At 46.4% G+C, this 12,259-nt stretch overlaps 1 protein-coding gene across 2 annotated transcripts in view; it reads right to left on the reverse strand.

Annotated features, from left to right (window-relative positions):
- The window catches only part of CACNB1 (calcium voltage-gated channel auxiliary subunit beta 1), a 55,994-nt gene extending 43,983 nt beyond the window's left edge, over positions 1-12,011 (reverse strand). For both annotated transcript variants that reach the window (XM_066626896.1, XM_066626897.1), the window contains exons 1-2: positions 11,925-12,011; positions 2,041-2,127 (exon numbers count right to left, since the gene is read on the reverse strand). In XM_066626896.1, coding sequence (XP_066482993.1) covers positions 2,041-2,127; positions 11,925-12,011 — 174 coding nt within the window. The remainder of the gene's footprint in view (positions 1-2,040; positions 2,128-11,924) is intronic.
- Between the last annotated feature and the right edge of the window lie 248 nt (positions 12,012-12,259).

The following is a 12,259-nucleotide window of genomic DNA, read 5'->3' on the forward strand; positions in this document are numbered from 1 at the left end:
ACTGGCATCACCACGTCAGCACATTATCACTGCTGACCTCTGAGTTAGGAGATCAGTGAGTTTGGCAAGCACTGGCCTAGGGCATTATGAAATCTCAGTAGCCAGATAGAAGACTTATGAAAACTCAAAACAGGAGATTGCCAATGTGGCAATCCCCTACACTTCAATTTGTATCTGGTAGCCTGGATATCGGGTGATAGAATGAGTTTTTTTTAATATTTGCAAACATTTTCAGATTTTAACATATCGTCTGTTTTTAGGATGGCTGCTACAAATGAAATAGAACTCCTGCCTCTTAGGAACTGCTCTGAAATCTCAGATACAGCCAGTCTCTATTCCCTCCCTCAACTCTGCCAGCTGGCATCCAAAAAGTTGTAAATCCTTCAACTTGGAAGCAGAATACTTATGTAAAGCAAGATACATTGTTTTGTTTAAAGTGTCATAATTTGTTTCAATAATATAATTTTGTCAAAGAAATTTGAATTCCTTGTGAGTGGGGATGGGTGTAGTGAACTAGCAGCCAGCTCTCAAAACAGTGAAATATCCCCTTCTCTGCTCACCACAGTCCTAGTCCTGATCAGTCTCGCTACAGCTACTGTTTAAATTTTAAAAACACACACAAACCCAGGGCCAAACTACATGTTTAACATTATGTGTTGTTTGGCCCTTAATTGCTTCATTTCTTTAACACTCACTTTCAGACATGCAACTGGATGCACAGTTTCTATGGCAACCTCACTGCTTCCCTATGGGATGGATGAAGAGATTTCTGTGTGTTTTTCCTTTGCCAAGGTAAGAAACTGATGGTAACTGAAAAGAAGGGACTTTAAACCACAGATTGGCAGGTGGAAGGGAAGGGATGCAGTTCCTATTCACAGATGTGTGTTTGTCTAGCTAATATCCTCCTTGCCTAAACACAATTAGCTGTGAAACATAACACTGCTAACAGAGATGAAGTTAAAGCTTCTGCAGTCAAATTAGTAATCAGGCTGAAGGATGCAAGAAAGACCTGTCTTTTATCTCTAGCTGATGCCCTTCTGATGTTTCTCTTGGGGAAGTGGGGGGAAGAAGGGCTTTCAGAAAGACCTTCAGATATCAGTGTCATCCCTCATTCCATTCTATACAACAGCCATGTATCCCTCTATTGATTACCAGGATAATACATCTCAGCCTCAGAGAGGCTAACTGTCTATTCCTCAACATCTTTGCTCAAATCAGTTTCTTTGGGACTGAAATCACCAGTCATCAATATGCTGTTTCCACCTTTGAAAAGCACTTGGCTCCTCTACAGACTGCAGCTTTAGATTCCTAAGAATCCAACCACCACCTGCCTGAGTAAGCCAGCTGCTGCTTTGTTCTCAGAGCTCTTTTCAAAAGCAGACACAGTGGGCATGCTTAAATGGGCTCTCAGATATGGAGACTATTTTCATTCCTCTGCATAGCTCTTCCCCACTAGTTGGTTACTGAACAGAGGAAAAGATGGGGGTTTGCTGCTGACAACTGAAAAAATAATGGGCAACAATAAAATTATTCTGCTCCAAGGAAACCTGAAATAGGCGATCACAGTAAATGTCTTCCATACTTCATATTTGCAGAAATTCACTTGCAGTACTAGGACTTTCACAGGATTGCTGAAAAGCAAAGAAAAGAACATGCGCAAGAGGAGGGGAAACTAGGTTTGAGCACAGTCCCTATAAGTCACAGGGGACATGTATTTGAGAAAAAAAGTATCCGCCTTCTGACACTGTTGGAAGCGGTATCCAAAGTTAGCTCTCCATTTGGTTCCTGTTCCTTGAGCAGGTGAAAGAATTAGCAAATGTGCAGTAAAAGCGTTGTCCACTAGAGGGAGATTATCCCAATTCTGATAAATCACTGTGGAAACCTGAAAACAAGGTGCATAGCTCCTTCACATGACCTGAGCAAACAAGCAATTCACATCATATGACAGAAATCAATTCCCTCACCCAGGAGCTTTCACAGTTTGTGCCTCTGATTCCAGTTTGAGCTTGCTCTCCTCTCCCTCCTTCCGCTTGCTCTTACCTGCCTGACGAAACTGTTTGAAGTTGTGTCAGAGGAGGTGCTGCCATCCGAACGTTTGAAGCGGCTCTTCCGTTTGCCATACTTCCCCTAGGAGATTCAAGAAGACACAGAAACCACAGTTGGGGCAAACATGAAAGAAATATAAGCAAGCAGTTTCCTAGGTAACAAGTATGTCCGTGTGCATATGTGTGTAACTCACTGCTACTCACTGTTTTGCACATTCGGGGTGTGCTATGCCCCAAACAGAACTGCAGTGGCCTCTGTTAAGAGAGCTTACAATCTATAAGAAAGTAAGACGAGCCGTGCTGGATCAGGCCAAAGGCCCATTTAGTCCAGCTTCCTGTATCTCACAGTGGCCCACCAGATGCCTCAGAAAGCACACAAGACAAGAAGATACCTACATCCTGTTGCCTCTCCTTTCATCTGGCCTTCCGAGGTAGCCTACTTCTAAAACCAGGAGGTTAGCCATCAATGGCTTGTTACCTGTGATGTAAGTTTCCTTCACAAATTTGTCCAATCTCCTTTTGAAGGTATCGAGGCCAGGTACCATCACCACATCCTGCGGCAAGGAGTTACTATGTGGTATCCATATGGAATGGGCAGGATGAGAGGGAAATCAAAGAACTGGGCCTGATAAACGTCTCGCACTCACATCCTCTTTTTTCAGATCTTGTCCATTCCACTTAGATTGTGTCTGTTCAGGGGCTGTGACAATTCTGTACAACACTTTTAGGGACACCTGCATGCCTCAGGGTTAGCACAAGTAAATGGGATTTACTTGAAACTTTTTCAGACTCTCTAATGTTTTTATGGATTGTATGATTCCTGTCAAAAATTATTTGTCTCACAGCACCAACGAACTTTTTTCACTTAATCAACACAATGCAAATACTGGTGGCAAGGTGACAGAAGGGAAGGACAGCTACATACAAACTCTAACTCTCTCTCTCTCTCTGGGCGCAGTCCTAACTTGCTCTTGGACCAGCGCAAGTCCTTTGCACCGGCCCAGGAGAGTTGCAATTGTGCCGTAAAGCATGTTTGCACCTCCTCTAGAGTGGGCTGGGCCTGCGCAGGGACACGCACTGGCCTGCAGAGGCTGAACCCAGGGACATTCACCGATATGGTCAGGGAGGCTTGCATCAGCTGACGCAAGGGTCTGGGGTGGGCAGGGTGGAGGCGGGGAGGAGGCAATTCAGGGTAGGAGGAGGGCAGGTGGGGAGCAGGCGGCAGGGCTGGGACCTGGCAGATATGCCAGATTCTAGCTCCCGTTCCTGAGAAGTGCAGAGTGGCTGCAAGTTGCTCCGCTCTCCTCTGACTTATGCCACCTCCAGAGGTGGCACAAATCTGAGGAGATCCATTGGGGCTGTAGAGGCTTACCCAGAGGTAAGGGGAAGAGTAAGGGGAAGAGTTTCCCCTTACCTCCAGCTGAGCCACTTTGGGCCCCTATCTTGCACTGGATACAGCACAGGGCTCCTGACCTGTCTGTTCCAGTGCAAGATAGAATTGCTCTCTCTCTCTCTCTCTCTCTCTCTCTCTCTCTCTCACACACACACACACACACACACACACACACACACACACACACGTTTCAGAGATACCAATTCTGCATTGTGCAGTCATCTGACATACACATGCTCCATCTGACATAAGCAGTGAATCTCAATCTGCTGCTTGGGGCTTCAATATCTTTGATGAGTTCACCAACTACAGCATCAGTTATCAGAGCAGAGGCTGGTGGAAGGCTACTCAAACACGAATGATTTGTAAAATATATTAGCAAGTATAACAGGAAACTACTTCTCACAAAAAGCTCTTGATCAAAGGAATCTGAAATTGCTTCATGCCTGCACAGGAGAAGCACAAAAGAGAGCACTCTACCAACTAGGATACATGCACAAGACAACCCCCCTTTTCCCAAGCAGTCCCTCATCACTGCTAATGCTGGTTACAATCACTATGCCTATAATTGTGCAACCTTTCTAAAAGCTTCCCCAATAATGTATACAACTAAGATGCGCTATGAAGTAGCTCAGCTGTGATCTTTTTGCCCACAGTTCAATGACAGGCACAGATGGGGCAAAATGGAGGGTTCAGACAGTAAGTCCTGATTAATGGCAAGAAAAATTGAGGCACAGTACTGAAAAATTCAAGGTCTATACATAGATCACACCCAAGAAGCCAGCAGTTGAGGGGCAATGCTGACAGAAATGGTTCTGGGATGACGGAAGGTGGCCTCATTAGATCGATCAATGCTATTTCCTTAACTATGCTGGGATTAGAACACTGCTGTGGGAGAAAATGATGGGTCTGTGCATTATCCCAGTGGGTTGCCAAGTACATGTGCTTTAGGCACTTCCTCCTCTGTGAAGCAGTGGCAGAGAGAAGGCCAGGCAGATTCTTGGTTACAACAAGCCATGCTGTCAGTGATAATCCTAGGCATTTTACTCAGAAGTAAGTCCCACTGTGTTCAATGAGGTTTATTCCTAAGTGAATGTGCACAGGCTTCCTATTATTATCTCTTTCACTCAGGGCCAAAGCCAACTATCCAGATGCTGATGCAGCTGTAATGCAGGCCTGAGGTAAGGGAACGAACATTTCCTTACCTTGAGGAGGCATCCATGACTGCTCCATTGGTATGTTACAGCAGGATGCAGCACATGCTCCATTTGTATGGCTATGTCAGCACTGGAAAGTTGGATAGGATTGGGCCCTCAGGCGCTAGGTGTGAGGGGGCCACCCAGAGGACAAAATAGCTGCCCAAATCATGTATGACAGCCTGCCTTCTCCCTTCAAATAAATGCAAATAAGTCCTATCACAAAAACACAATACTCTTACAAATCAACTAGAAACACATACAAATAGATGTTCTCCAACACAGAAAGAAGTTCATGCTGCATCACTGCCAAAACTTACATATGCATACACACAGATGCTGCATTACACCAAGCAAGAACACTGATGAGGTGTGTGCCTCCTTACTGTTTTTAGGGTCTAAATATATCCACCATATAACAAAATAACATATCACAAAGTTATGCACATGCTCACACGCATACACTCCAAGTGGTGAGAAAATTTTGCACTTAGTCAAAATTCAGTAAAACTTCAGAATCCATACTACACTGAGCTTGTGCCAATGAAGCCTCTGGCACTGATTGGCTGAGCTGGTGTGGTGGCTTGGAGTGCTCATTTGCTCAGACAACAAAGTCATTTGCAGCCCTCTTTCTGTGAGGGAAAGGAGTTGTCAGTTTGTCTGGGACTACAGCCTCACACAGAGGATGGCTGAGGTTGGCACAAGGTCTTGGGAGAAAGGAAGGTTAAGAGACAGGAAGCCCAGAGGCAAAGAGGCTAAAGTATGAGTGCAGAGGAGACAAGAGAGCAAAGAAGAATTGAAGGAAGACTACATGGAGAATCAAGTCTGAACCAAGGCAAGGTTGGGCTAATCAGAGATTAGGTTTAAAAGAAACTCCACAATACTTATGGGCAGGGAGGGCAAGAGTACAGCTAGTACATGGGCAGTGGCCTTAAAAACAGGAACTTGGGGTTGAGATATGGCGATGTAGGAGAACAAACCTAGGAGAAAATAGAACTGGGGGAAAACTACGTATAAGACTGAGAGACTGAAAGGGCTTTTCCCTATTGGTAGAAAAAAAAAACTGGGCAGGAAAGGGAAGGAGGCAAGACAACACAGGCTTGCTATGTCTACACCCTGATAGGGGACTTCAGCCAGTTCTGGATTTTACTTTCACTGCAGTTTTGGGACTAGGAAACCCTAACTGGGGCAATGAGACCCAGGAAGCACAAGCAGGATGGATCTAAATGTCCCATACTGACTTGAACTTATCAGCCAATTCTTTGCCTGAAGTCTTCCAATTTGAGTCTCAGTTCAACATTTTAGATGTTGATTTTGAAAATCAACATTGGGCTGTAAACTTTAAAATGTGATTAAAATGTATAGTCTTGCAGATGAGTTTTAAGGCAATAATATTCAGGATCCAGTTTTTAAATAACACATTTACACTTGTTTCCCCTCAAATCCCTGAATCCAATAGCATTCATTACTAGACATGTGTGTGTGGGGGGGGGGGGGGCAACACTAAGAGAATACACATTTACAATTTTGCAAACAGATTTGAATGAGGGGTTTAGATGCTCAAGATTCCACCCCCCCAATTCATTTCCCTATGCAATATACATGTGCGCTTATACACAAAGCAAACAAGAATATATGTATAACAATGAATTCTGTAGTGGTGCTCTTGAGCACACACACACAAAGTTCTGTTGCAATACAATCATCTCTCTTTCAGAATACAAAGCAGAAGAGCACAGAGTCCCCATGCACATAGGTGCAGTAGCCCATGCCTCTTTCAGATTGCAAACACATTCCTATTGCTTGCACACCACGGTTACCCTTCCTTCTGTATCATTTTTGGTGTTCCCGGATCTATTCCCTGCACACACACATGCATACAGGTGAGCACCTGCAGCCACATAGTGTGTATGCCTGCCAACACTGTGTCGCATGCCGTGACCTAGCAACACCTTGTACTTTCAAAAGGGCTAGAAAAGCACTTTCTTATTTGAAACGTGCTGTGTATGGAAGGCAGCACTAGAGGAATGTTCATTTGTTTCAAACAGCCATTTCTGTGCCATTCACCAAAGCTACACCTTTGGGAGAAGCTCAGGAGTGGTTAAAAAAGGCTCTATTGTACCTTGCTCCTTCTGCCCTAAGCTGTACAGTCACTTTTCTTTATATGCAAATTCGCTTATCTATTAAGGGCAGAATTGCCATCTACCTCGCCTTATCTGCAACTGTGTTCTCTTTATCTGCTAATAATGTGCTGGTGCCACATCAAACAGGCATTGCTATTGGCCTGTGGAGAATTGTTGGACACTTTTGTGTCCATTTCCAGACTTGCCCCACTATCTTGGGGACTTCAGCTGAATTTTCACAACCCTGGTGATGATGAGAAGCTGATGATGAGAGGTCTCTGAAAGGCTACCTGAGAGCTGCTTTGGGGCTGGGGCAAGCCAAGAGACAGATAGAGGAGGAGGATGATAGTGAAAAAACCCCACTGCTTATCTCTGAGGCCTTGCTGTTGGGCCAGCAACCTTCAACAAGTTGGGGATAACCAACTCTCTAAGGCAGCCATTTTCAACCACTGTGCCGTGGCACACTGGTGTGCCGCGAGTGGTTCACAGGCGTGCCACAGGAATTTGGGAGAAAGTCATTTTTTAATAGGGCCAATGGGAGATGTGAGCCCCCACTAGCAGCATGGTGTGCCTTGGCAATTGTCAAAAATCTGGTGGTGTGTCTTGACCATTTTAGTGCCTTGGCAGCGTGCCATGAGATGAAAAAGGTTGAAAATCACTGCTCTAAGGCCTTGCTGTTGGACCATCAATCTTCAACAAGTTGGGGATAACCAGCACAGAGCAATCACCATCACCACACCCTTCCCAGGACATCCAGCACAGAGGAGATTGGAGATGTAGATGAGCCCTCTCTATCGTCCAGCCCCATGACTGTTGTCCAACCTGACCGTTAAGGTTCAGGTTCATATAGTGTAAGGTGAAAAGAGTCTGTGGTGAAAAGAGACCCATGGAACCTAACCCCATTTTCCTCACAGGTTCAATTATTCAGTATCTGCTAATTCAGTATTCACTAAGTTTTTCAGGAACCTAACCCTAGCAAATAATGAGAACTGACTGTAGGTCCAATCCTATGAGGTTCTCACTGCTGGCACGCTGTCGCAAGCAGGCCATAAGGCATGTTTGTGGTCCTCAGCACTGGTGGAGCACCAGTGCTCCGCTGCTCGGTGGTCAAGCGGAGAGGTAGGTAGGGGAAGGGAAGGAAGGGAGGAGGTGTTCCGGGGCAAGGGGAGGTGGAGGGAGGGCAGGGAGAGGGCAGGAAGGAGGTGTTCCTGGGGAGCAAGCAGGGCGGGAGGGAGGCGGGACTGGTGGAGCTTTGCTCTACCCGATCCTGGGCCTCCCATTTCTGGCCACCGGCCTGACATGGAGGCTCTTCTATGCCAACCCTTGCAGGGCTACCCACCTTACCCAGGGGAACGGGATAAAAGTCCCCTTCTCCTGAAGAGCCTCTGACACTGCCCACTGAGTGTGCAGGATGCAGCGGTAGCCATTTTTGGAGCCCCCGCAGCCCTGGGTGCCGGGCAGCTCTGGATTGGCCTGCTCATCATCCTGGGTGAGGGCAGAACTGCAGGAGTCTGGTATTTTCCAAATCCCATTAACCAGAGAGGTAGTAAGGTTAAGTGTTTAAAAATTTGTGCCATGAACTGATGAGTTCAAATCTCAGTTCAACTGTGAAGTCAGCAGGCTATCTTGCAGCTTTGGTCCTCTGGTATGCCATATGGGAGAACAGTTCTACATTACAGGGCTATTGTAGGGATTGCCAAGATCATGCAAGTAAAACATTCAGGAAGAAGGTTTAGGTCAATGTTGTGTTGCTGCTATATTACAGAAGATCAGACACGTACCCAGGTGCTAGACAGGAGAGTGGGGGACAGACGGACCTGATGCAGGGTTCATGGGACGAGAGCACCAAAATCACTGTAGCGTCTGCAAAGGAGCAGGAGTTGGGAGGAACTGTGGGACTCCAATCAGGAAGCAAATAAGAGGAAGAACCCACCACCCATGGATATGCAACTGTAAGCCTAGCTTCTGCAGTATCCTCATAGCCATCATGCTTTCTTTTCTGCTCCTTACAACACTCTCTGCTGGCTACAGTTCACTCATCTCTCTTTAGACAGAATGCAAACATCACCAGGTTCCTTTTTGGAAGAGGGGAAATACAGTAGATGAAAAGGCTCTGCTGTTTCACCTGTTTCTGTGAATCACGCTGCCCCTCCCCACCATAACGCAGGGTGACTGTCTTTCTGTGGAGGGACAGCCCGTTGCAGAAGTCCCCAGAAAAATCCAGACCCTTCTATCCAGGGGCGTGTTGAGACAGCGTGGGCCTGGAATGAACCAGACACTTCCCAAGCACGTCTCAGGGAGAGGGAGAGGGACAGCTGGCTGGGGAGAAGCCAGTTGTTAGGAGGCCCCCGCAGACATGGTTCTCCTAGCTCTAAGACTAGGCAGGGAAGGGCAAGGAGGCAATGCTGGGGTCGGTATTTTTAGGTTTTTCCTCCCCCTTGTTCTAATTAAGGCACGTGCGTCATTCATAGCTGTGGCAAGCAGTTGGGATTCACCACCTGGGGGTCTGCAAAGAAGAGGGACAAAAGAAGTATCTTCAGGAAAGGGTGAGCTTAATCATGACAACCCTCCTCTCTCTCTCTCTCTCTCTCTCTCTCTCTCTCTCTCTCTCTCTCTCTCTCACATGCACACACACAGAGACCCTGCCAATGAATGGAGCATTGCTGATTGTGGGTTTAGAATGAAGCGGAGAGCTGCTGGGCACCAGTTACAGGGGTGTGCTACCTGCTCCTGCACAGAGCCAGACTGGAGCAATGAGGGGGCCTCCACATATTCTACCATCACATCTCCATGATGAAACTGAATGGGAACAAACACACATCCTAATGCGGAACTAGAAATGTTTCTATTGCTCACGAGACTCACCTAGCATGACACTCCCACCACAATGGCCAATGGAGTCAAGCTAATCTCTTATCATCCACTTTCAGCCAAGATCTACCATTAATTGGTATTTCTTATACTCCTCTGAAGCTCATAAATAGACTGAAGAACCTGATAGCCCTCATCCTTTAGAGTAGGGGTGTCAAACTTGTTTCATACCGAGGGCCGAATAGCATTCAATAGCATTCATGATGACTGCTGAGAGTCAGAAGTGTTTTCATTAGGCAGGAAGTGATGCCATTAAACAGGTCATAACCAAAAATAAGTACTTTTTCTCACTTAGGAACTCATTAGCTGCAAATGACATAAGAGAAAATCTGCAAATTTGTTCATATTTCAAGATATGGGAGAGCCCAATTTTCTGAAAGGCCCTTTCAGCAGTAACATCTCAGCAGCTGAGAACCTGAGGGCTAGATTAAAAGCTTTGTGGGCTGCATCTGGTCCCTGGGACTTATGTTTGACACCCCTGCTTTAGAGCTTATCAAGAGGCCTAAGCAGCCCAGCACCCAACCCCAGTGTACTTGGTGGTCTGTCACCAAGATCCACCTATCCCATTTATCTCACACATACCACGGGGGGGGGGGGGAGGCTTGTACACCCTGGCATCTCATATCTTCTTTACCCAACTTTGAGATCACATGATCTGCTACTTTCCACTGTGAAATTTGCTAACTAGATCCACCCACACCTAGCAACAGAACAGTCTAGTCCAGAATCTTGCTTTTCTAACAGTGTCACAAAGCCCCCTAAGGTTGATTAGGCCCTGGCAACCTTCATACATGCTCAGTCAAAACCACAGATGCTGTCTTTCGAGGCCAATTTTTCACCCCCTAGTAAAGCAGGTAAATAGTGGCCTCCTAATAAATTTCCAGTGGACTACTTAATGCCCGTCAACTGCTGGGATTCTTGCAAAGAATGCTGGTCTAGAGGGATCTTATTCTGATCCAGCAAAATCCTTTTTATGTTCCTAAGTAAGAGTGCAGATTCAGGACCACTCAACACAGAGTAGTTATGCCTTAACTGGGCATGTACTCCAGCTTTGTAAATTTAAGACACACTGGTAGTACAGGGGGATTCTTGTTTTTATTTTTTAAGGTAGACAGTTCAAGACCGAAGTCAGTCCTACTTCATCCTAGAACTTTCCACCCAATATCTCACCTCACATAGAAAATTCATGGGGTCTTCCTTCTTTCTCTCTCTCCTGCTTTTTACTTCAGGTCCTTCTGAATCTTGTTCTATGCCTCTGCCATATCAACCAGGGAGCCATCAAAACTCCTGGAACGATGACTCCTGCTTTCCAGATGAATGGAGATGGAGTCATGGGGGACAATTCTGCAAGTCAGTCGCAGAGAACAGAACCGAATGGCCTACTTTGCTCTCCTCCAAAGATGCTTTAGCCACTGAGCAAGGTTTACCCAGTGCAATCTTCTTTTCCACAGTGGCACAGACCACCAACAAAAGTCCTGTGAGTTTCGCTCTGCAATCTGTTTGCTCACAAGTGAGTGGGGTAGATGTGCAGTGATTTGATCCCATTTGATTCCAGGAAAAGGCAGAATAGCAACAGTATGAGAGGAAACAGAGAGGGCTTTATTTTAATATTCTTATTCTTATTTATCACCATTATCCAAGAGGAAGCTCCTGGTGTCTGGGAGCAAATCATGAAATGGAAGATGCAAGGATGCCAGCTGGGTTTAAATGATCCCAAGGAGGGGGAGGAGGACGCTGCAAGCCACATTCCTCATGCAGCAGTGTTGCGAGACAAGCCCCTCAAAGACATGGCCAGCTCAAATATGCTCCTCTTTGCTTCCAGTCTCATGAATTCTACATGTTCCTTCAGCTCACCAGCCACTCCCAGGCACCTGACTACGATAGCTGGTTGTTCAAGATCAAAAGCAGAAGAAAGGATCCAAGGAAACTGAAAATATGTCTCCCCCCAACACACATGAACCTTGACAGCATCCTCCGCTCAACTGCATGCTGAGAAAAGCAAAAACTCAAGCAAGGAAATGGGGGGGGGGGGTTGATGAAGCTGTGTCTGGAGAGGTCAGCTAATTGCACCTGTTCCTTTCAAGAAAAGACATCACAATATCTATTTGGTCCTCTCTTCTGTTCCTTTTATTTTCTCCTCACTCCTTCTTTCTGTATGAGGAGATTTCCATTTCTGAAGTTCCCCTCACCCAGCCAAGAAGTCCTCCACCCAGAGTATTGGAAGGAGATCACCCAGTTGGTTGTGGGTGGTAGTGATAGATGGGGGAAGCAAGGATTGTCACATCCTTTTACTCACCTGGAGGCCAGGGTTGTCAAAGACCTCCATCTGGATGTCTTGGCTGGAGCTGTAAGGTGTGCGTGACATGCCGCCGTCCTGCACCATGGAGATGCCCGTGCCCTCGGCTGTGATCACGCCGGACTCATGGTGAAAGCCAGAGATGGTCAGGGTGCGCCTTTTTCCTGCCAAGAAAGCCAACCTCCTCCCTAAACCCGTAGCCTCGGCATGGCCCCTCCTGCCTGCCTACTTCTGGTAGACACGATGAGCAAGCAGGCACCCTATGCTCCTTGCGCCACCACCGCTGTGATGGATGAGCCAAGCGTTCCAATCATAGGGCACAGCATTCAAACGGC

This window comes from Tiliqua scincoides, chromosome 5 (assembly GCF_035046505.1).
Source record: "Tiliqua scincoides isolate rTilSci1 chromosome 5, rTilSci1.hap2, whole genome shotgun sequence".
In the NCBI taxonomy this organism is placed as follows: Eukaryota; Metazoa; Chordata; class Lepidosauria; order Squamata; family Scincidae; genus Tiliqua; species Tiliqua scincoides.